Genomic DNA, 26519 nt, shown 5'->3' with positions numbered 1-26519 from the left:
CCCGCGAATGCACGTCGCTTAGCATGGCTGCTGCGTCGAGCTAATTCTATGTTTCAAGGCAACGAGCTTGAAATCAAGTCGAGTATTTGCGGTCGCTATTGCAGCAAAACATCAAAAATGTTGAAAAGGTTGGTGAACGAGCGACTAACTGCGGCAGCTGATGAAATATTCGCGCTGTTTGAAAGAACGATAGCGTCGTACGAGGAGGAACTTTCCAGAACAAAAGAGGAGAACGAGCAACAAAGACAACAACTGGAAGCTGTTAGCAAGACTTCCATTGTGTTACACACTGAAGGTATGTTTTAGCACTTCCTCATTTTCAAATAAGTGTTCCATGGGTAACGTTTGCCCCCAAAACATGTTTAGTTACTACTAGGAAACTCAGGTAAAGCACAAGCTGTGATGGGTAAGCTACTTTGAAAATGCAGTAAGCTAAGAATACTATTGATAGTATTCTTAGCTTACTATTTAATGGAGAGTAACTATAGTTACCGTATTTTCCGCACCATAAGGCGCCCTGGGTTATAAGCCGCGCCTTCAATGAACGGCATATTTCAAAACTTTGTCCACCTATAAGCCGCCCCGTGTTATAAGCCGCATCTAACTGCGCTAAAGGAATGTCAAAAAAACAGTCAGATAGGTCAGTCAAACTTTAATAATATATTAAAAACCAGCGTGATGTGGGCGCGCATGGAGTCGTATATCAACATGGACGGAGCTGCGTGAAAAAAGCCACCCGGCCTCTTCGCGTAAACTTACCTTAACCACTCGCTCATCTTTTCTTCATCCATCCATCCCTTCGAGTTAGCTTTTATGATGACGCCGGCTGGAAAGGTTTCTTTTGGCAAGGTCTTCCTTTTGAATATCACCATGGGTGGAAGTTTCTGGCCATTAGCATGGCAAGCTAGAACCACAGTGAAGGATGACTTCTCATTCCCTGTGGTGCGAATATTCACCGTACGTGCTCCCGTTGTATCCACAGTGCGGTTCACAGGAATATCAAAAGTCAGTGGAACCTCGTCCATGTTGATAATGTTCTCTGGCCGGATCTTTTTTTCAGCTATCTTGTTTTTACAATATGCACGGAAAGTAGCCAGCTTTTCTTGAAAGTCTTTAGGCAGTTGCTGTGAAATAGTAGTCCGTGTGCGGATGGAGAGATTGCGTCTTTTCATGAACCGGAAACCTGTCGCCATTTTGTGGTCTTTACAGATGTAAACACACAAAGGAAATGAAACGTAATATCCGCGCGCTTCTTCTTCTTCTTCTACGCGGGCGGGTGGTTGCTTACAGTAGAAGAAGAAGCGCTTCCTGTTCTATGGGGGCGGGTGCTTACCTTGGCGGTTGCTTGCGTAGAAGAAGAAGCACTTCCTCTTCTACGGGGAAAAAAGATGGCGGCTGTTTACCGTAGTTGCGAGACCGAAACTTTATGAAAATGAATCTTAATATTAATCCATATATAAAGCGCACCGGGTTATAAGCCGCACTGTCAGCTTTTGAGTAAATTTGTGGTTTTTAGGTGCGGCTAATAGTGCGGAAAATACGGTACTCTCCATTAAATGTAGCTCAGCTACCTGCAAACTATCCCCACAGAACTGTAGCAAGCTACACGGCAAAAGTAGCTTGCTACATCAACAAATCTCAACCTAATGTAAAACTTTCCACCGGACAAAATGGCAGAGAAAAAAATGCTCAGTTTGATTGTTTATTATAATAATCACAAGCTACATTCCCTCTGTGCGGCTTTTTAAAAAAAAAAACATTTCTTAGGTTTTAACTTGCAAAGTGATGGTACCATGTCAAAAAGTAAGAGAAAAACACGGTAAACAATTGCAATTTTTTTTTTCATTTTTTAAATGTTCTAAATTTCATTCATTCAAGGTCAAACTAAACAAACAAACAATCGACATATTAAAGGGGAACATTATCACCAGACCTATGTACCGTATTTTCCGCACTATTAGCCGCACCTAAAAACCACAAATTTACTCAAAAGCTGACAGTGCGGCTTATAACCCGGTGCGCTTTACATATGGATTAATATTAAGATTCATTTTCATAAAGTTTCGGTCTCGCAACTACGGTAAACAGCCGCCATCTTTTTTCCCCGTAGAAGAGGAAGTGCTTCTTCTTCTACGCAAGCAACCGCCAAGGTAAGCACCCGCCCCCATAGAAGAGGAAGTGCTTCTTCTTCTACTGTAAGCAACCACCCGCCCCCGTAGAAGAAGAAGAAGCGCGCGGATATTACGTTTCATTTCCTTTGTGTGTTTACATCTGTAAAGACCACAAAATGGCTCCTACTAAGCGACAGGTTTCCGGTTCATGAAAAGACGCAATCTCTCCATCCGCACACGGACTACTATTTCACAGCAACTGCCTAAAGACTTTCAAGAAAAGCTGGCTACTTTCCGTGCATATTGTAAAAACAAGATAGCTGAAAAAAAGATCCGGCCAGAGAACATTATCAACATGGACGAGGTTCCACTGACTTTTGATATTCCTGTGAACCGCACTGTGGATACAACGGGAGCACGTACGGTGAATATTCGCACCACAGGGAATGAGAAGTCATCCTTCACTGTGGTTCTAGCTTGCCATGCTAATGGCCAGAAACTTCCACCCATGGTGATATTCAAAAGGAAGACCTTGCCAAAAGAGACCTTTCCAGCCGGCGTCATCATAAAAGCTAACTCGAAGGGATGGATGGATGAAGAAAAGATGAGCGAGTGGTTAAGGTAAGTTTACGCGAAGAGGCCGTGTGGCTTTTTTCACGCAGCTCCGTCCATGTTGATATACGACTCCATGCGCGCCCACATCACGCTGGTTTTTAATATATTATTAAAGTTTGACTGACCTATCTGACTGTTTTTTTGACATTCCTTTAGCGCAGTTAGATGCGGCTTATAACACGGGGCGGCTTATAGGTGGACAAAGTTTTGAAATATGCCGTTCATTGAAGGCGCGGCTTATAACCCAGGGCGGTTTATGGTGCGGAAAATACGGTAAGCGTCAATATATACCTTGATGTTGCAGAAAAAAGACCATATATTTTTTTAACCAATTTCCGAACTCTAAATGGGTGAATTTTGGCGAATTAAACGCCTTTCTAATATTCGCTCTCGGAGCGATGACGTCACATTGTGACGTCACATCGGGAAGCAATCCGCCATTTTCTCAAACACCGAGTCAAATCAGCTCTGTTATTTTCCGTTTTTTCGACTGTTTTCCGTACCTTGGAGACATCATGCCTCGTCGGTGTGTTGTCGGAGGGTGTAACAACACGAACAGGGACGGATTCAAGTTGCACCAGTGGCTCAAAGATGCGAAAGTGGCAAGAAATCGGACGTTTGTTCCGCACACTTTACCGACGAAAGCTATGCTACGACAGAGATGGCAAGAATGTGTGGATATCCTGCGACACTCAAAGCAGATGCATTTCCAACGATAAAGTCAAAGAAATCTGCCGCCAGACCCCTATTGAATCTGCCGGAGTGTGTGAGCAATTCAGGGACAAAGGACCTCGGTAGCCCGGCAAGCAATGGCGGCAGTTTGTTCCCGCAGACGAGCGAGCTAAACCCCCTGGATGTCTTGGCTCACACCGTCCCTTATGCCACCGAAGATGATCAAGAGAAGAATATCGACCCTAGCTTCCCTGGCCTGCTGACATCAACTCCAAAACTGGACAGATCAGCTTTCAGGAAAAGAGCGCGGATGAGGGTATGTCTACAGAATATATTAATCGATGAAAATTGGGCTGTCTGCACTCTCAAAGTGCATGTTGTTGCCAAATGTATTTCATATGCTGTAAACCTAGTTCATAGTTGTTAGTTTCCTTTAATGCCAAACAAACACATACCAATCGTTGGTTAGAAGGCGATCGCCGAATTCGTCCTCGCTTTCTCCCGTGTCGCTGGCTGTCGTGTCGTTTTCGTCGGTTTCGCTTGCATACGGTTCAAACCGATATGGCTCAATAGCTTCAGTTTCTTCTTCAATTTCGTTTTCGCTACCTGCCTCCACACTACAACCATCCGTTTCAATACATGCGTAATCTGTTGAATTGCTTAAGCCGCTGAAATCCGAGTCTGAATCCGAGCTAATGTCGCTATAGCTTGCTGTTCTTTCCGCCATGTTTGTTTGTGTTGGCTTCACTATGTGACGTCACAGGAAAATGGACGGGTGTTTATAACGATGGTTAAAATCAGGCACTTTGAAGCTTTTTTTAGGGATATTGCGTGATGGGTAAAATTTTGAAAAAAACTTCGAAAAATATAATAAGTCACTGGGAACTGATTTTTAATGGTTTTAACCATTCTGAAATTGTGATAATGTTCCCCTTTAATGGCGCCTTCACAGATGTGTAAGTTACCCATGCATTGGGCACAGGCCCGGCCCTAACCAATCTGGCGCCCTAGGCAAGATTTTAGGTGGCGCCCCCCCACATCGGCAGTGAAGTGTATATACTCACAAGAAACCGAATAGCTTTGTCTTTGACCTTTTTTTTTTACTTACAACCAGAGGTGGGTAGTAACGCGCTACATTTACTCCGTTACATCTACTTGAGTAACTTTTGGGATAAATTGTACTTCTAAGAGTAGTTTTAATGCAACATACTTTTACTTTTACTTAAGTATATTTATAGAGAAGGAACGCTACTTTTACTCCGCTACTTTTATCTACATTCAGCTCGCTACTCGCTACTAATTTTTATCGATCTGTTAATGCACGCTTTGTTTGTTTTGGTCTGTCAGACAGACCTTCAAAGTGCCTGCCTTACTGGTGACGTTTCACTTCGTTCCACCAATCAATCAATCAATCAATCAATCTTTATTTATATAGCCCTAAATCATAAGTGTCTCAAAGGGCTGCACAAGCCACAACGACATCCTCGGTACAAAGCCCACATACAATCAGATGCAGTCACTGGTGACGTTGGACCAATCAAACAGAGCCAGGTGGTCACATGACCTGACTTAAACAAGTTGAAAAACGTATTGGGGTGTTACCATTTAGTGGTCAATTGTACGGAATATGTACTGTACCGTGCAATCTAATCATAAAAGTTCCAATCAATCAATCAAAAGTGTGAAGGAAAAAATATACTTTTTTTATTTCAACCGTACATCCCGTCAAAAGCCTCAAGACTGACCGCACATGAGGACGTTCCTGTCTTCACAATAAAAGTGCCGCTCCATCGCGCCTGCGCTTTCAAAATAAGAGTCTCCGAAAGCCAGCGCAAACAAGCTAGCAAACTACGGAGTTTGACGCCAATATATTTCTTGTAAAGTGTATAAAAACGAATATGGAAGCTGGACAAATAAGGTGCCAAAAACCAACCACTTTCATGTGGTATTAGACAGAAAGGAGGAACTTTTCTTCTCCTCCATTTGAAAACGTGGACGTTATCATCACTACTGTCTGATTACAATCAATGCAAGTCATCAGAATCAGGTAATACACCAACTTATATTCTTGTCAACATGAAAGAAAGGAATCTATATGTTAAACATGCATGTATATTCATTAAAACATCTTTAACATGTAAACAAAAACAGCAAAATAAATACATATAAATTATATGTATTCCCCCCCACACCGTGCGGGGGGGGCGTAATGTTGTAACAAATAATATTTCTATTAAATAGGCTTTAATTTGCATTTTAATTAACGTGGGATTATTTTTTGTATTTAGAAATAATAGTACCAACTTTTTTTTTTTTTTTTTTTTTTTTTTCTCCAACATTTGTGGCACTGGCGTGGCGCCCCCTGATGGACGGCGCCCTTAGCATTTGCCTATACGGCCTATGCCACGGGCCGGCCCTGATTGGGCACTAAAACACCCCCATACCATCACACATGCTGGCTTTTACACTTTGCGCTTATAACTTTGGTCCGGAGGACACAATGTCCACAGTTTCCAAAAACGATTTGAAATAATTTCTTTAATTCTTAATTTTTCTGTGGTAATAAATCAATATAAGGGTGTAAATAAAACACATTTTGTTGGACTGGTTGAAATCCTGTGTTGTTTGTGTCTTGCAGACGTCCTGCACGAAGAAAGTCCCCCTTTACCGCAGGGAGGGAGCTCCACTTTAAAGCAGAAGGATCCAAAGCCCCCCCACATTAAAGAGGAAGAGGATGAACTCTGGATCACTCAGGAAGGCGAATATTACACCAAGTTGGAGGAAGATGGTCTTCCCTTATTGCCACTGACTGTGGTCTCTGTGAAGACTGAAGACCATGAAGACAAACCAGCAGACAACCTCTTAGCTCCACTATCAGACTGTGACGACACATGGTCACACTTTCCTGAGGATGCAGACAGGGACAACACCCAAGAAGCTTTGAGCAGTGATGCAGGCTGTGAAGGTGATATAAGGACTCACACTGACAACAAATGCTCTAAAATTAAGACAGTTAAAAAACCCTTTAGTTGTTCGGTTTGCGCTAAAAGCTTTTCGTGTAAGGCTCATTTGCATGAACACATGCGGACTCACACAGGAGAAAAACCGTTCCGTTGCTCAGTATGCGGTAAAAGATGCACTCAGAAGTCAAATATGCTCTCGCACATGAGAACGCACACGGAAGAAAAACCCTTTGTTTGCGCAGTTTGCGGTAAAAGTTTTGTTCAGAAGGTATCCTTGATCGCGCACGAGGAAAAACACACAGGGATAAAAACCTTTGTTTGCTCCGTTTGTGGCAAAGGCTTTTCGTATAAGACGAGGTTAAAAGCACACATGCTGACTCACAGCGGAGAAAATGCTTTTCGTTGCCCAGTCTGTGGTAAAAGGTTCTCTCAAAAGGCGGACATGCGATCACACGTCCGGACACACACGGGACAACAATCCTTCGATTGCTCAGTGTGTGGTAGAAGTTATTCTCATAAGAAATGTTTGACAGTACACATGCGGAAACATAATGGGGAATAAACCTTTTCCTGGCCTGTTTATGCTCAAATATTGTCAAATTATAAGTAGGATGTCGCACAAAAAGCGCTATAAATATCAGATGCTCTCATGGGTTCCAAGTTGTGCTGCTAAAAACAGTAGCAAATGAGCAGAGGTGGGTAGAGTAGCCAGAAATTGTACTCAAGTAAGAGTACTGTTACTTTAGAGATTTATCACTCAAGTAAAAGTAAGGAGTAGTCACCCAAATATTTACTTGAGTAAAAGTAAAAAGTATGTTGTGAAAAAACTACTCAAGTACTGAGTAACTGATGAGTAACATACACACACATATCATATATATATATATATATATATATATATATATATATATATATATATACACACATTTATATATATATATATATATATATACAGTATATCATTTATATTTATTTATTTTGCCGTTTTTGTTTACATGTTAAAGGTGTTTTAATGAATATACATGCATGTTTAACACATATAGATTCCTTTCTTTCATGAAGACTAGAATATAAGTTGGTGTATTACCTGATTCTGATGACTTGCATTGATTGGAATCAGACAGCAGTGCTTAACGTCCACGTTTTCAAATGCAGGAGAAAAAAAGTTCCTCCTTTCTGTCTAATACCACATGAAAGTGGTTGGTTTTTGGTATCTTATTTGTCCAGCTTCCATATTCGTTTTCACACACTTTACAAGAAATACATTGGCGGCAAATTCCGTAGCTTGCTAGCTTGTTTGCGCTGGCTTTCGGAGACTCTTATTTTGAAAGCGCAGGCGCGATGGAGCGGCACTTTTATTGTGAAGACAGGAACTGTGCAGTCAGTCTTTAGGCTTGTGACGGGATGTACGTTTGAAATAAAAAAGTGTCTTTTTTCCTTCACACTTTTGATTGATTGATTGATTGAAACTTGTATTAGTAGATTGCACAGTACAGTACATATTCCGTACAATTGACCACTAAATGGTAACACCCCAATAAGTTTTTCAACTTGTTTAAGTCAGGTCATGTGACCGCCTGGCTCTGTTTGATTGGTCCAACGTCACCAGTGACTGCATCTGATTGGTGGAACGGAGTCAAACGTCACCAGTAAGGCAGGCACTTTGAAGGTCTGTCTGACAGACCAAAACAAACAAAGCGTGCATTAACAGATCGATAAAAATTAGTAGCGAGTAGCGAGCTGAATGTAGATAAAAGTAGCGGAGTAAAAGTAGCGTTCCTTCTCTATAAATATACTCAAGTAAAAGTAAAAGTAAGTTGCATTAAAACTACTCTTAGAAGTACAATTTATCCCAAAAGTTACTCAAGTAGATGTAACGGAGTAAATGTAGCGCGTTACTACCCACCTCTGCAAATGAGTGCTGACTTGTTAATACCTTGAGAAGATGACAACACCATTCATTTTTGAGTAGCTCACCAAAGTGTAAAATAATATTTTCTTAAACCTCGCAGTATTTGTAAAGCTCTTCAATTCAGACATGCCTCCATTTTAATGACAAAGTACCCCAAAATAGCTTAAAAAGACAACAAGTAAAGATTTTCTTTTCATATAAAGTACCTTTTTAAACAGGCTGTTGATATTTAATTATTGTCTATCTGTGTTGGCCCTGCGATGAGGCGGCGACTTGTCCAGGGTGTACCCCGCCTTCCGCCCGATTGTAGCTGAGATAGGCTCCAGCGACCCCAAAGGGAATAAGCGGTAGAAAATGGATGGATGGATGGTATTTTATCCAAAGCTTTGTTGTTTTCTGCTTTTATGTACACGATTTGGGTGTTTGGTGTTCTTCCTGTGTTTAGTTCTCAGTTCCTGTACAGCGCTCTTATTTTCTTAGTTTTACTTCCGTCTTGATCGTTGAATGCCAGGGGTGTGACGATTCATTTTGAACAATTCCATTCCAATTGCGGTTGCTGATACAAATCAGGGACAATATTATTGTTTTTAGAACAATCATGAACATGTGTTTGTGTTGTGTCAATGACTAAAATATAATCTGCAACCACTTTTTTTTAAAATAAATACGATTTTTTAACGTGGCTTCTTCGCAGCTCTTCTTTTTTTCTTCAGCGCTCATCTTCAGCATTCATACCTGCCAACTACTCCGGTTTTCCCGTAATTAGTACGGTTTTCATCAACCTATTCCGGGTTACGGTTGCAGTGATAAAAAATACGGTTTTTCATTAATTAAATTTTTTTTTTTTTTTTTTTTTAAGTTTTATTCACGAAATCGCGTAACAACAATGGCAACCGACACTGCTTCCCGTAACTTCCTATCGAGCCATTCCGAATGCCATGCGCGAGGCTATTTATAGCACCGCTGCCAAGCACGAGGCACCTGTTGCCCATTGTTTCCAAACGAGCGAACGATCATGGAATCAGCCGGAGAAAAATCGCAAACGAGTCTTAAACCGAAAAGAAAACTGCAGTCATTCCGTGAAGAATATTCAAAAGCCTATCCGGGAATAATTACCGTATTTTCCGCACCATAAGGCGCCCTGGGTTATAAGCCGCGCCTTCAATGAACGGCATATTTCAAAACTTTGTCCACCTATAAGCCGCCCCGTGTTGTAAGCCGCATCTAACTGCGCTAAAGGAATGTCAAAAAAACAGTCAGATAGGTCAGTCAAACTTTAATAATATATTAAAAACCAGCGTGATGTGGGCGCGCATGGAGTCGTATATCAACATGGACGGAGCTGCGTGAAAAAAGCCACCCGGCCTCTTCGCGTAAACTTACCTTAACCACTCGCTCATCTTTTCTTCATCCATCCATCCCTTCGAGTTAGCTTTTATGATGACGCCGGCTGGAAAGGTCTCTTTTGGCAAGGTCTTCCTTTTGAATATCACCATGGGTGGAAGTTTCTGGCCATTAGCATGGCAAGCTAGAACCACAGTGAAGGATGACTTCTCATTCCCTGTGGTGCGAATATTCACCGTACGTGCTCCCGTTGTATCCACAGTGCGGTTCACAGGAATATCAAAAGTCAGTGGAACCTCGTCCATGTTGATAATGTTCTCTGGCCGGATCTTTTTTTCAGCTATCTTGTTTTTACAATATGCACGGAAAGTAGCCAGCTTTTCTTGAAAGTCTTTAGGCAGTTGCTGTGAAATAGTAGTCCGTGTGCGGATGGAGAGATTGCGTCTTTTCATGAACCGGAAACCTGTCGCTTAGTAGGAGCCATTTTGTGGTCTTTACAGATGTAAACACACAAAGGAAATGAAACGTAATATCCGCGCGCTTCTTCTTCTTCTACGCGGGCGGGTGGTTGCTTACAGTAGAAGAAGAAGCGCTTCCTGTTCTATGGGGGCGGGTGCTTACCTTGGCGGTTGCTTGCGTAGAAGAAGAAGCACTTCCTCTTCTACGGGGAAAAAAGATGGCGGCTGTTTACCGTAGTTGCGAGACCGAAACTTTATGAAAATGAATGTTAATATTAATCCATATATAAAGCGCACCGGGTTATAAGCCGCACTGTCAGCTTTTGAGTAAATTTGTGGTTTTTAGGTGCGGCTAATAGTGCGGAAAATACGGTATCCGTTCCAAAAAGGGTGAAAACTACGCGAATTGCACCTTGTGCAGACAAGATTTTTCGATCGGACACGGAGGAATTAGCGATGTAAAAGACCACGTTGGGACAAAAAAACACAAGTCTAATGCCGTTGCTAAATTTGGATTTTAGCCACAAAAAGGTAATGACACCAATGTTATCTATTGGAATTGTTTAGTACTGTTATACTGTTAAAAGTGTTTATACTATTTATGCTTTCAAGTCCAAGTTGAAGAAATCTTGTTAAATGTTGACAGCATAACTACCAAAATACAGAAGTATGTCCTTAATATTTTTGCAGTGCTATTTCTGTTGAAAAGTTCAAATGATTACATTAGAGATGTGATGTGCCACTTTTCAAGTGTCTGATGGCTTAAATTAATTTTCATTAATTTTTCATATTTTGAATTCTTTTGAAAGGCTTACAAAAAAAACTACATTTGAATTGTAATTCCATGCTATTGACAGGACTATTAATTTTAATGAAGTTAGCTTACCATGTTTACAGTATGATAATTGTGATAGAAATGTGAATTTTAGGCACAGAATATTTTTTACAATTGAACAAGGCAGTAGATTATACAAGCTTGGACAGAAAGTTAATAATGACACCAATTTTTTTTTTTTAATGGAATTGTTTAGTACTGTTTTACCATTTGTTTACTGTAAAAAGTGTTTATACTGTTTATACTTTCAATTAACAAATTGAAGTCTTGTGAAAGGTTGACAGGATAACTGGCATTAACTGTCCAAATAATTTCAAACTATTGAAGTTAGCTTACAGAATAAACATGTCAATCAACCCATATGATTTTTGCTGTAATATTTTTGTTTTGAAAAGTCACTGTGACTGATAGAAAAGTGATGGTTTTAGCAACATTTTAACCTGTCTGAATGCTAATAATCATTTTGCGTCGGGGGGCGAAGCCTGAACCCCCCACCAGGACTTTGTCCTGGACCTACCGGGGCCTGCGGCCCCTGGACCCTGGCTACTAGGTTTTTCTGATTTCAAAAGTTGGCAGGTATGAGCATTCTTCAATGCCGCCGCCAGGTGGCGGCAGTGTGTCGTCATCGTTTGGTGTCTACTTTAAAACAAAAAAAGGCGGAAGTAGCTAAAAAAATTAGCATTAGCAAACCTTCAAACGATTGTTCGGTGTAGTCGCTGTAAGACAACATTAAAATGTTGAAAGAGTTGGTGAAGGAGCGATTAATGGCGGCAGCTGGTGACATATTCGCGCTGTTTGAAAGAACGGTAGCGTCGTACGAGGAGGAACTTTCTAGAACAAGAGAGGAGAACGAGCGACAAAGACGGCAAATAGAAGCTTTTCACAAGAATCAAATGCTGCTTTAAATTGAAGGTATGTCTACTAGCTTTTTTTTTATTTCACATATCTTATGTTCATATCGTCTCAATGGTTAAAAATGTGTTTACGTAAACGCGCGTTTGTAGTTACACCAACGCCAAGTGGCGCTCTACTTCTAGTTGTGATGGCCAAATAACATTTTATAGGCGAGGGCGGACCTACGTCACTTCCGCCCTCCAATCCCCTAGCAACCGGTCGCCATATTGAATTCGTTGAAAACAAACCAGCTCACAGCGAACACAGCATTGACAGAAAAGGCATTTAACGAGGTTTCACGGCATTTTAAACTGTTCTAAATGGCGTATGATTATGTAAATAGTCTTTCCAGTGAGGCCAGGTTAAGATACGAGTTAAAATGTTCTGTAGTTGGATTAAACGACTGCCCTTACCGCCTTCCGGCAGATGCGTGGACTGATAATCCTACACAATGGAAATATTTACCGTATTTTCCGCACCATAATTAAGGCGCCCTGGGTTATAAGCCGCGCCTTCAATGAACGGCATATTTCAAAACTTTGTCCACCTATAAGCCGCCCCGTGTTGTAAGCCGCATCTAACTGCGCTAAAGGAATGTCAAAAAAACAGTCAGATAGGTCAGTCAAACTTTAATAATATATTAAAACCAGCATGATGTGGGCGCGCATGCAATCGTGTATCAACATGGACAGAGCTGCGTGAAAAAAGCCACCCGGCCTCTTCGCGTAAACTTAAACTTACCTTAACCACTCGCTCATCTTTTCTTCATCCATCCCTTCGAGTTAGCTTTTATGATGACGCCGGCTGGAAAGGTCTCTTTTGGCAAGGTCTTCCTTTTGAATATCACCATGGGTGGAAGTTTCTGGCCATTAGCATGGCAAGCTAGAACCACAGTGAAGGATGACTTCTCATTCCCTGTGGTGCGAATATTCACCGTACGTGCTCCCGTTGTATCCACAGTGCGGTTCACAGGAATATCAGTTGCTGTGAAATAGTAATCCGTGTGCGGATGGAGAGATTGCGTCTTTTCATGAACCGGATACCTGTCGCTTAGTAGGAGCCATTTTGGGGTCTTTACAGATGTAAACACACAAAGGAAATGAAACGTAATATCCGCGCGCTTTTTCTTCTTCTACGCGGGCGGGTGGTTGCTTACAGTAGAAGAAGAAGCGCTTCCTGTTCTATGGGGGCGGGTGCTTACCTTGGCGGTTGCTTGCGTAGAAGAAGAAGCGCTTCCTGTTCTACCGGGAAAAAAGATGGCGGCTGTTTACCGAAGTTGCGAGACCGAAACTTTATGAAAATGAATCTTAATATTAATCCATATATAAAGCGCACCGGGTTATAAGGCGCACTGTCAGCTTTTGAGAAAATTTGTGGTTTTTAGGTGCGCCTTATAGTGCGGAAAATACGGTATGTCTACTTCACAAGCGCACCAGGTCGGTTGTTAGCTTCGGTTGTTATACAGAGGTGGGTAGTAACGCGCTACATTTACTCCGTTACATCTACTTGAGTAACTTTTGGGATAAATTGTACTTCTAAGAGTAGTTTTAATGCAACATACTTTTACTTTTACTTAAGTATATTTATAGAGAAGGAACGCTACTTTTACTCCGCTACTTTTACTCCGCTACTTTTATCTACATTCAGCTCGCTACTCGCTACTAATTTTTATCGATCTGTTAATGCACGCTTTGTTTGTTTTGGTCCGTCAGACAGACCTTCAAAGTGCCTGTCTTACTGGTGACGTTTCACTCCGTTCCACCAATAAAATGCAGTCACTAGTGACGTTTGACTCCGTTCCACCAATCAGATGTAGTCATTGGTGACGTTGGACCAATCAAATAGAGCCAGGCGGTCACATGACCTGACTTAAACAAGTTGAAAAACTTATCGGGGTGTTACCATTTAGTGGTCAATTGTACGGAATATGTACTGTACTGTGCAATCTACTAATAAAAGTTCCAATCAATCAATCAAAAGTGTGAAGGAAAAAAGATACTTCTTTATTTCAACCGTACATCCCGTCAAAAGCCTAAAGACTGACTGCACAGTTCCTGTCTTCACAATAAAAGTGCCGCTCCATCGCGCCTGCGCTTTCAAAACAAGAGTCTCCGAAAGCCAGCGCAAACAAGCTAGCAAGCTAAGGAGTTTGACGCCAATATATTTCTTGTAAAGTGTATAAAAACGAATATGGAAGCTGGACAAATAAGATGCCAAAAACCCACCACTTTCATGTGGTATTAGACAGAAAGGAGGAACTTTTCTTCTCCTCCATTTGAAAACGTGGACGTTATCATCACTACTGTCTGATTACAATCAACACAAGTCATCAGAATCAGGTAATACACCAACTTATTTTCTAGTCTTCATGAAAGAAAGGAATCTATATGTTAAACATGCATGTATATTCATTAAAACATCTTTAACATGTAAACAAAAACAGCAAAATAAATACATATAAATTATATACTGTATATATCAATGTATATGTATGTATGTATATATATATATATATATATATATGTGTGTGTGTGTGTGTGTATGTTACTCATCAGTTACTCAGTACTTGAGTAGTTTTTTCACAACATACTTTTTACTTTTACTCAAGTAAATATTTGGGTGACTACTTACTTTTACTTGAGTAATAAATCTCTAAAGTAACAGTACTCTTACTTGAGTACAATTTCTGGCTACTCTACCCACCTCTGTTGTTATATAATGAATAAATCACATAAAAATTGTTGTTGTTAGGGTTTATTGGTTTTTAAAAACCCAACCGTTAAGTGCAAATTTAAATGAAACCGGTTTTCGAAAATAGCCTTTATACCGTATGTTATTGTTGTGCAACAACAACAACAACTTCAGCTGTCGAACGTTATTCAGTAAAAATTCAACGGGTTCAACATTAGCATGGACGGTATAGCCAAGTTGTGGTTAAGAAGGTGGATTTTTGTTCCTTATATTTACCAGAAACGAAGTGATCCGAACACACGGCCCGGGATTTTGGGGGACTCCAGTGAGAACCGTCCTCGTTTTCCCGGTGTAAAGCTGCGAGCCATTTGTCTCGTCTCTGTGGGCTTTTAGCACGCTTTGGCAGAACAAAATACGACCTTTGTTTTCCCTGTTTCCAGTTGTGGTTTGCACAACCAAAAACAACACCGTTTTTTTGGCATTTTGGAGGCAGAATGACGGGTTTAATCAGCGCAGGTCGACAGGTTAAAGAGTAATGGCCACGGTTTGTTTTCAACGCCAGTCAGGTTGCTATGGCTCGAAGAACCCGTATGTAGCTCAGTTGCCCGGATGTCGGCCCTGCCCTATTGATGTGCAAAACAGAAATTAGTCGTTGACAAAGTCTATACATTTGCAGGACAGAACAATATGATATACAGTCGTGGTCAAAAGTGTACATACACTTGTAAAGAACATCATGTCATGGCTGTCTTGAGCTTCCAATCATTTCTACAACTCTTATTGTTGTGTGATGTAGTGATTGGAGCACATACTTGTTGGTCACAAAAAACATTCATGAAGTTTGGTTCTTTTATGAATTTATTATGGGTCTACTGAAAATGTGCTGGGTCAAAAGTATACATACAGCAATGTTAATATTTGCTTACATGTCCCTTGGCAAGTTTACCTGCAATAAGGCACTTTTGGTAGCCATCCACAAGCTTCTGCTTGACCACTTGACCACTCCTCTTGACAAAATTGGTGCAGTTCAGCTAAATTTGTTGGTTTTCTGACATGGACTTGTTCCTTCAGCATTGTCCACACGTTTAAGTCAGGACTTTGGGAATGACATTCTAAAACCTTAAAGGGGAACATTATCACAATTTCAGAAGGGTTAAAACCATTAAAAATCAGTTCCCAGTGGCTTATTATTTTTTTCGAAGTTTTTTTCAAAATTTTACCCATCACGCAATATCCCTAAAAAAAGCTTCAAAGTGCCTGATTTTAACCACCCGTCCATTTTCCTGTGACGTCACATAGTGAAGCCAACACAAACAAACATGGCGGAAAGAACAGCAAGCTATAGCGACATTAGCTCGGATTCAGACTCGGATTTCAGCGGCTTAAGCGATTCAACAGATTACGCATGTATTGAAACGGATGGTTGTAGTGTGGAGGCAGGTAGCGAAAACCAAATTGAAGAAGAAACTGAAGCTATTGAGCCATATCGGTTTGAACCGACGAAAACGACACGACAGCCAGCGACACGGGAGAAAGCGAGGACGAATTCGGCGATCGCCTTCTAACCAACGATTGGTATGTGTTTGTTTGGCATTAAAGGAAACTAACAACTATGAACTAGGTTTACAGCATATGAAATACATTTGGCAACAACATGCACTTTGAGAGTGCAGACAGCCCATTTCAGGCGCGCTAAGAACATATATTTTTCCACGATTTCAACACTCAGGTTAACCCAGTGGTTCTCAAACTTTTTTTGTCATCCCCCACTTTGGACAAGGGGGAGTTTTCAAGCCCCACCTGCCCCCATCGCCCCAACAGAGCGCTAATGCCAAGCTTTAACATTTTCAAATTTATTGAACATCAAGTTGTATACGTTCAAGCTCAATAACATAAAATAACATCAAGTTCAATAATAAATAAAATAACTTCCATCAAGTTTAATAAATAAAACAAAAGTGTTATAACTTGCATCACGTTCAATAATAAATCAAAAAAAGTGTTATAACTTGCATCAAGTTCAATAATAAATCAAATAAAAGTGTTATAACTTCCATCAAGTTTAATAAATTAAAAAAAAGTGTTATAACTTGCATCACGTTCAATAATAAATCAAAAAAAGTGTTATAACTTGAATCAAGTTCAATAATAAATCAAATAAAAGTGTTATAACTTGCATCAAGTTCAATAATAAATCAAATAAAAGTGTTATAACTTGCATCAAGTTCAATAATAAATCAAATAACTTGCATCAAGTTCAATAATAAATAAAAAAAAGTGTTATAACTTGCATCACGTTCAATAATAAATAAAATAAAAGTGTTATAACTTGCATCAAGTTCAATAATAAATCAAAAAAAGTGTTATAACTTGCATCAAGTTCAAAAATAAATTTAAAAAAAGTGTTATAACTTGCATCACGTTCAATAATAAATCAAAAAAAGTGTTATAACTTGCATCAAGTTCAATAATAAATCAAATAAAAGTGTTATAACTTGCATCAAGTTCAATAATAAATCAAATAACTTGCATCAAGTTCAATAATAAATCAAAAAAAGTGTTATAACTTGCTCACGTTCAATAATAAATCAAAAAAGTGTTATAACTTGTATCAAGTTCAATAATAAATAAAACAAAAGTGTTATAACTTGCATCAAGTTCAATAATAAATCAAATAACTTGCATCAAGTTCAAAAATAAATACAATAAAAGTGCCACTTTGCAATCTTCGCAAAAAAAAAAGGAGGAGCTCTGCATTTGGCAAGACAGGGCACGTGACAGCACTTTGCCCCAGGAGAGCCACCTTGCTTCACTGTGAATCAGCACGGCTGTATGATCAGCTCCCATTTCCTCACACAGTGCAGAGAACAGTCGCGCTTTCAGTGGTCGTGTTTTGATCAAATTTACCGCGCTCACAACATCTGTTAAAACCTCATTGAGTTCGGGGCTGAGCTGCCTTGACGCGAGTGCTTCCCGGTGAATGACACAGTGTGTGCCCGTCACATTTTTGTTTCTCTGCAGGCGCTGGCTCTGGCTCGACGACATTTGAGGTGTGAGTCACAAATGTATATATTTGTGTAATTGTGATCCACACATTAGCCTGCTTCCCATCCGCGCGAAAGTTTGTTCCGCTTAGCCCCGCCCCCATTAGTTACTGTTGCTATGTCTGTCAAACTTTCGCTCGTACCGAGAAATATAAAGCCTACAGTAAAAATAAGTACCGGTAATTTCCATTTATTTATATGGCGGATTTCACAGACAGAATCACAAAGTGATTTACAGTGTGTATAGAAAATGAAAGCATAGTAAAAAAAAAAATCTAAGAATATAATAATAAAAACATTTTTTAAGTGAAATTTCCTCCCGTTCCTCGCGCCCCACCTGTCATGTCTCTATTCCCCACCAGTGGGGCGCGCCCCACACTTTGAGAAACGCTGGGTTAACCATACCTAAATAGACACAAAATACTGCATTAAACAAGACTACCCGAATGTACTCGAATGATTGAAAAAAAAAAAAATGTTTTTAAGCTAAATTATTGGTAAACACAGTTTATGTATAATAATTTACATAAAACCGCGAGTAATGAATAAAGTTTTCATCAATTAATATATTCTGTAGAGATACCCTCATCCGCTCTCTTTTCCTGAGGGTCTGGCGGCAGATTTCTTTGACTTTATCGTTGGAAATGCATCTGCTTTGAGTGTCGCAGGATATCCACACATTCTTGCCATCTCTGTCGTAGCATAGCTTTCGTCGGTAAAGTGTGCGGAACAAACGTCCAATTTCTTGCCACTTTGGCATCTTTGGGCCACTGGTGCAACTTGAATCCGTCCCTGTTCGTGTTGTTACACCCTCCGACAACACACCGACGAAAGTGAGAAAATGGCGGATTGCTTCCCGATGTGACGTCACGTTGTGACGTCATCGCTCCTAGAGCGAATAATAGAAAGGCGTTTAATTCGCCAAAATTCACCCATTTAGAGTTCGGCAATCGGTTAAAAAAATATATGGTCTTTTTTCTGCAACATCAAGGTATATATTGACGCTTACAAAGGTCTGGTGATAATGTTACCCTTTAAGCCTACGTTGCTCGCAGTACTTATAGGACACATGTTATTGGCCAAATAAAATGTTATTACCGTATTTTCCGCACCATAAGGCGCCCTGGGTTATAAGCCGCGCCTTCAATGAACGGCATATTTCAAAACTTTGTCCACCTATAAGCCGCCCGGTGTTGTAAGCCGCATCTAACTGCGCTAAAGGAATGTCAAAAAAACAGTCAGATAGGTCAGTCAAACTTTAATAATATATTAAAACCAGCGTGATGTGGGCGCGCATGGAGTCGTATATCAACATGGACGAAGCTGCGTGAAAAAAGCCACCCGGCCTCTTCGCGTAAACTTAAACTTACCTTAACCACTCGCTCATCTTTTCTTCATCCATCCCTTCGAGTTAGCTTTTATGATGACGCCGGCTGGAAAGGTCTCTTTTGGCAAGGTCTTCCTTTTGAATATCACCATGGGTGGAAGTTTCTGGCCATTAGCATGGCAAGCTAGAACCACAGTGAAGGATGACTTCTCATTCCCTGTGGTGCGAATATTCACCGTACGTGCTCCCGTTGTATCCACAGTGCGGTTCACAGGAATATCAGTTGCTGTGAAATAGTAATCCGTGTGCGGATGGAGAGATTGCGTCTTTTCATGAACCGGATCCCTGTCGTTTAGTAGGAGCCATTTTGTGGTCTTTACAGATGTAAACACACAAAGGAAATGAAGTACGGTAATATCCGCGCGCTTTTTCTTCTTCTACGCGGGCGGGTGGTTGCTTACAGTAGAAGAAGAAGCGCTTCCTGTTCTATGGGGGTGGGTGCTTACCTTGGCGGTTGCTTGTGTAGAAGAAGAAGCGCTTCCTGTTCTACCGGGAAAAAAGATGGCGGCTGTTTACCGTAGTTACGAGACCGAAACTTTATGAAAATGAATCTTAATATTAATCCATATATAAAGCGCACCGGGTTATAAGGCGCACTGTCAGCTTTTGAGAAAATTTGTGTTTTTTAGGTGCGGCTAGTAGTGCGGAAAATACGGTACATCCGTTATTTTGGCGTGTCTTCATGTATTTATCGTATTCAAACCGTGTTGTTTTTTCAGGTTTGTAAACATATTCGTTGTGTTGACAAAAACACAACACTATAGCACCTTTTATAATCCTCCGCCATCTCCACAGCCGGTGCTAAAAAGACGGTAGCCATTGTCAAGTTCAAACACTGATGACATCTATTAAAGGGGAACATTATCACCAGACCTATGTAAGCGTCAATATATACCTTGATGTTGCAGAAAAAAGACCATATATTTTTTTAACCGATTTCCGAACTCTAAATGGGTGAATTTTGGCGAATTAAACGCCTTTCTAATATTCGCTCTCGGAGCGATGACGTCTCAACGTGACGTCACATCGGGAAGCAATCCGCCATTTTCTCAAACACCGAGTCAAATCAGCTCTGTTATTTTCCGTTTTTTCGACTGTTTTCCGTACCTTGGAGACATCATGCCTCGTCGGGTGTGTTGTCGGAGGGTGTAACAACACCAACAGGGACGGATTCAAGTTGCACCAGTGGCCCAAAGATGCCAAAGTGGCAAGAAATTGGACGTTTGTTCCGCACACTTTACCGACGAAAGCTATGCTACGACAGAGATGGCAAGAATGTGTGGATATCCTGCGACACTCAAAGCAGATGCATTTCCAACCATAAAGTCAAAGAAATCTGCCGCCAGACCCCCATTGAATCTGCCGGAGTGTGTGAGCAATTCAGGGACAAAGGACCTCGCTAGCACGGCAAGCAATGGCGGCAGTTTGTTCCCGCAGACGAGCGAGCTAAACCCCCTGGATGTCTTGGCTCACACCGTCCCTTATGCCACCGAAGATGATCAAGAGAAGAATATCGACCCTAGCTTCCCTGGCCTGCTGACATCAACTCCAAAACTGGACAGATCAGGTTTCAGGAAAAGAGCGCGGAAGAGGGTATGTCTACAGAATATATTAATCGATGAAAATTGGGCTGTCTGCACTCTCAAAGTGCATGTTGTTGCCAAATGTATTTCATATGCTGTAAACCTAGTTCATAGTTGTTAGTTTCCTTTAATGCCAAACAAACACATACCAATCGTTGGTTAGAAGGCGATCGCCGAATTCGTCCTCGCTTTCTCCCGTGTCGCTGGCTGTCGTGTCGTTTTCGTCGCTTTCGCTTGCATACGGTTCAAACCGATATGGCTCAATAGCTTCAGTTTCTTCTTCAATTTGGTTTTCGCTACCTGCCTCCACACTACAACCATCAGTTTCAATACATGCGTAATCTGTTGAATCGCTTAAGCCGCTGAAATCCGAGTCTGAATCCGAGCTAATGTCGCTATAGCTTGCTGTTCTTTCCGCCATGTTTGTTTGTGTTGGCTTCACTATGTGACGTCACAGGAAACTGAACGGGTGTATAAAACGATGGTTAAAATCAGGCACTTTGAAGCTTTTTTTAGGGATATTGCGTGATGGGTAAAATTTTGAAAAAAAACTTCAAAAAATAAAATAAGCCACTGGGAACTGATTTTTAATGGTTTTAACCCTTCTGAAATTGTGATAATGTTCCCCTTTAAACAAGACAAGAAGCAAAGAATTAAACAGAGACAGAATTCAATTTGAGGAGAGACGCTCAGACATCTGTACCCTTGTACAGTGTCATTACGCTCTGCCAAAAGATTGTACGCCTCCCCCTTTATTTGGACTTTCTCTGACCACATGACAACAGCTGCTTCTAAGGGACGAGGTCGTAAATAGCCATCGCCTTTGGTTACAACAGTTCAAAAGAAAAGGTCGTAAACAGTTCACAGAAAAGGTCGTAAAACGGTTCAAAAAGAGGTTCGTAAAACAGTTGAAAAAGGAGGTTCAAAAAGAGGTCGTCTGGAACTTGGCTTCTCTCCGTTTTGTAGTCCTTGGGTTAAAACAATATCTTTCTGTTGATTAAAATTACGGATGTCCCGATCCGATATTTGGATCGGATCGGCTGCCGATATTTGCCAAAAATTGCGTCTCGGCAAGGCATGGGAAAATGCCGATCCAGATCCAGTTTTAAAAAAAAAACTCCGGTCCGTGTTTTCCAACGCACCTATTTAAATAATACATTCCACTTTTCTGCTGCTCCGTAATTTCCGTTCCGCATTTTCCAGCACACCTTCAACACATCCACAATTCTCACGCAGTTGCTTTTAGCTGCTGGCATTACACGACAGGCTCTTCTCACTCTTTCCTGTGTCTCCCTCTCACAGACAGCAAGCGCACCTTCTTACACACGTCACATACTGTCACGTCATACGTCACATACTGTCACGTCATACGTCACATACGTATATGTCCTCTCCCAGCAGAGAGCGAGGTAGCGGCATGGCTAACGTTAGCTGTGATGCTAGCGCAGCCGCTAAGGTGCGCGCCTGCTCAAGCGTCCTCTGCGCACGGCAAATCTATGCCACGCACAAAATCAAATAAAAAAATAAGCGCATAACAATTTTCGACACACGGACACGACAGAGAAAACAGTTTTCGTCATCATTGTTCAAATATTGTGACGTCTGTCGAGACGCTTATCTCCATTCGGTGCCACACGTCCACACCATCAAAATGGCAAAAATTTCCACATCAACACCGTATGAAAAAATTAGTGATTTTTTTTAGCTGTGATTTCCTTCTCTGCATGAAAGTTCAAAAGTAGCATATATTAATGCAGTGTGAAGAAGAATGTTTTAATGTAGACATGCAAGCCTTGAAAGAACATTTTGAAAATCAAGACTACATTTCCTGCAAATGGGTGCATTTCTACCCTATATTTTAACTTTAGATTTATTCTCATATCAAACTCTTTTGGCTGTCTTTTTGACACTTACATCCGGCGCCCCCCTCCACACCCTGGATTATAAATAATGTAAATAATTCAATGTGATTATCTTGTGTGATGACTGTATTATGATGATAGTATATATCTGATAGTATATATCTGTATCATGAATCAATTTAAGTGGACCCCGACTTAAACAAGTTGAAAAACTTATTGGGGTGTTACCATTTAGTGGTCAATTGTACGGAATATGTACTTCACTGTGCAACCTACTAATAAAAGTCTCAATCAATCAATCAAAACACATAGAATCATCATACTGCTGTGATTACCGTATTTTCCGCACCATAAGCCGCCCTGGGTTATAAGCCGCGCCTTCAATGAACGGCATATTTCAAAACTTTGTCCACCTATAAGCCGCCCCGTGTTGTAAGCCGCATCTAACTGCGCTAAAGGGAATGTCAAAAAAACAGTCAGATAGGTCAGTCAAACTTTAATAATATATTAAAAACCAGCGTGATGTGGGCGCGCATGGAGTCGTATATCAACATGGACGGAGCTGCGTGAAAAAAGCCACCCGGCCTCTTCGCGTAAACTTACCTTAACCACTCGCTCATCTTTTCTTCATCCATCCATCCCTTCGAGTTAGCTTTTATGATGACGCCGGCTGGAAAGGTCTCTTTTGGCAAGGTCTTCCTTTTGAATATCACCATGGGTGGAAGTTTCTGGCCATTAGCATGGCAAGCTAGAACCACAGTGAAGGATGACTTCTCATTCCCTGTGGTGCGAATATTCACCGTACGTGCTCCCGTTGTATCCACAGTGCGGTTCACAGGAATATCAAAAGTCAGTGGAACCTCGTCCATGTTGATAATGTTCTCTGGCCGGATCTTTTTTTCAGCTATCTTGTTTTTACAATATGCACGGAAAGTAGCCAGCTTTTCTTGAAAGTCTTTAGGCAGTTGCTGTGAAATAGTAGTCCGTGTGCGGATGGAGAGATTGCGTCTTTTCATGAACCGGAAACCTGTCGCTTAGTAGGAGCCATTTTGTGGTCTTTACAGATGTAAACACACAAAGGAAATGAAACGTAATATCCGCGTGCTTCTTCTTCTTCTACGGGGGCGGGTGGTTGCTTACAGTAGAAGAAGAAGCGCTTCCTCTTCTATGGGGGCGGGTGCTTACCTTGGCGGTTGCTTGCGTAGAAGAAGAAGCACTTCCTCTTCTACGGGGAAAAAAGATGGCGGCTGTTTACCGTAGTTGCGAGACCGAAACTTTATGAAAATGAATATTTATATTAATCCATATATAAAGCGCACCGGGTTATAAGCCGCACTGTCAGCTTTTGAGTAAATTTGTGGTTTTTAGGTGCGGCTAATAGTGCGGAAAATACGGTATATGCATCAAGGCTAAGGCAAAATATCGAGATATATATTGTGTATCGCAATATGGCCTTAAAATATCGCAATATTAAAAAAAGGCCTTATCGCCCAGCCCTAGTTCAATGATGCCATTTCTGTTTGTCATGTATAATTTTGTCTATTTTGTGTTTATCCTTGAAGAAACAGGTCCGTTTCTTGTTACCAACCATTGTGTGTTATTCAAACTCCCCTAATTCAGCTGGCTAGTTGTTATCAAGAGTACTAAAACCCTTTTCAACATGATTCTGACAACTAAGTAGGCTAAATAACTTTAAACTTTAATACATGCTCCGATAGGCCAGTATCGGTCAGTATCGGTATCGGATCGGAAATGCAAAAACAATATCGGTATCGGATCGGAAGTGCAAAAACCTGGATCGGGACATCCCTAATTACAATACATGAAAGAAAACAGAACACCTTCATGTTGCTTCCCATCCTACACAGTGGAGTTTTACAAGCCTTCTTCTTGGTAGGTTCAAAGACAGCTTTTATTCTAACATTCATATTGAATGTTTGCCTTGAGACTTATACTTTCCAAGACATGACATGGGTTGGCCAAAAAGCAAAGGAAATTTGATTGATTGAAGTGTGTGTTTTGTGTCTTTCAGGTGTCCAAAACCTGATAAGTCGTCAAGAAGAACCGCAGAGAGGTAGCATCACTTTGGAGAATAAGGATCCACAGTCCCCCCACATTAAAAAGGAGGAGGAGGAGGAACTCTGGATCAGTCAGGAGGGAGAGTGTGTTGCCAGGCAGGAGGAGGCTGATCTCAGCAAGTTGCCACTGACTGTTGTCTCTGTGAAGATTAAAGATGACAAAGATGAACCCCAAGAAGACTTCTTAGCTCCACTATCAGACAGCGCTGACACGTCACACTCTCCTGAGGCTAAAGACGGAGACGCCACCCATGAACCTTTAGACAGCGATACAGACTGTGAAGGTGATATGAGGACTCGAACTGACAACAAACCCTCGGAAGTACCTGAAAAGAAGACCGGTAAAAAATGTTTGACCTGCCCGGTTTGCGCAAAAAGCTTTTCTGACAAGCGATATTTTCCTCTACACATGAGAACGCACACGGGAGAAAAACCCTTCAGTTGTTCAATTTGCGATAAAAGATTCTCTCAAAATTCACATTTGTTATCACACGTGAGAACGCACACTGGGGAAAAACCTTTTAGCTGCTCAGTTTGTGACGAGAGGTTCTCTAAAAAGTCCAACATTGTAAATCACATGAGAACGCACACGGGAGAAAAACCTTTTGGTTGTTCAGTTTGCGAGGCCAAATTTGCTAAGAGGTTCACTCTGAAGAGGCACATGACCACGCACACGCGGGAAAAACCCTTTAGTTGTTCGGTTTGTGGCGAAGGTTTTGCTGTGGAAATGTCTCTGATTAGACACCAAAGAACGCACACAGTAGAAAAACCTTTTAGTTGTCCAGTTTGTGATAAAAGATTTTCTCACAAGTCAAATATGAACGCGCACATGAGAATCCATACAGGAGAAAAAGCCTTTAATTGCTCAGTTTGTGGTAAAAACTATTCTTATAGGGCAAGCTTGTCGATACACATGCGGAAACACAAAGGAGAATAAAGCTTTTCTTGTAAAGTTCTAAGAGCAGAGCCGACTACTTTTCTGGATTATGTCGGAGACTTCCGGCACTTGCTTTTGGTTTCCAACATCGTGACTCACGGTAAAAATCAGGTTCGCATGGATAGAAAATACCCAGGTTTTTCAACCAAATTATGAAAAGAAGAAATTAATACTCACGATCAAAGCTCGCAAACAAAAATTGCATTGGCTAACTCTGTATGCCACCTATGGGTGCAACTAGCTAGGATTTATATACACTATCAATACCGTCACCGGGTGTACCAACAACAGGCTGAGCAATTATTCAGCCCATCCAGAATTTTGCGGTCTTTTTTTGTGATTGTTGGAGCCTAAAATGCCTGAATTTGAGGAAATTGTGGCAAACGTTATGGTAAATGGATTACCGTATTTTCCGCACTATAAGGCGCACCTAAAAACCACAAATTTTCTCAAAAGCTGACAGTGCGCCTTATAACCCGGTGCGCTTTATATATGGATTAATATTAAGATTCATTTTCATAAAGTTTCGGTCTCGTAACTTCGGTAAACAGCCGCCATCTTTTTTCCCGGTAGAACAGGAAGCGCTACTTCTTCTACGCAAGCAACCGCCAAGGTAAGCACCCGCCCCCATAGAACAGGAAGCGCTTCTTCTTCTACTGTAAGCAACCACCCGCCCGCGTAGAAGAAGAAAAAGCGCGCGGATATTACCGTACTTCATTTCCTTTGTGTGTTTACATCTGTAAAGACCACAAAATGGCTCCTACTAAACGACAGGGATCCGGTTCATGAAAAGACGCAATCTCTCCATCCGCACACGGATTACTATTTCACAGCAACTGATATTCCTGTGAACCGCACTGTGGATACAACGGGAGCACGTACGGTGAATATTCGCACCACAGGGAATGAGAAGTCATCCTTCACTGTGGTTCTAGCTTGCCATGCTAATGGCCAGAAACTTCCACCCATGGTGATATTCAAAAGGAAGACCTTGCCAAAAGAGACCTTTCCAGCCGGCGTCATCATAAAAGCTAACTCGAAGGGATGGATGAAGAAAAGATGAGCGAGTGGTTAAGGTAAGTTTAAGTTTACGCGAAGAGGCCGGGTGGCTTTTTTCACGCAGCTCCGTCCAT

At 41.1% G+C, this 26519-nt stretch overlaps 1 protein-coding gene across 1 annotated transcript; it reads left to right on the top strand.

Moving 5' to 3' along the window:
- On the top strand, positions 1 to 25832 carry LOC133578123 (uncharacterized). The gene is made up of 3 exons (XM_061932303.2): positions 1 to 295; positions 6037 to 6363; positions 24404 to 25832. The coding sequence occupies exons 1-3, from the start codon at positions 49 to 51 to the stop codon at positions 25384 to 25386; spliced, it is 1557 nt and encodes a 518-aa protein (XP_061788287.1). The 5' UTR covers positions 1 to 48; the 3' UTR covers positions 25387 to 25832.
- The last annotated feature ends 687 nt before the right edge of the window (positions 25833 to 26519 follow it).

This window comes from Nerophis lumbriciformis, linkage group LG03 (genome assembly GCF_033978685.3).
Source record: "Nerophis lumbriciformis linkage group LG03, RoL_Nlum_v2.1, whole genome shotgun sequence".
Classification (NCBI taxonomy): Eukaryota; Metazoa; Chordata; class Actinopteri; order Syngnathiformes; family Syngnathidae; genus Nerophis; species Nerophis lumbriciformis.
This window is presented reverse-complemented; position numbering and strand designations above follow the sequence as displayed.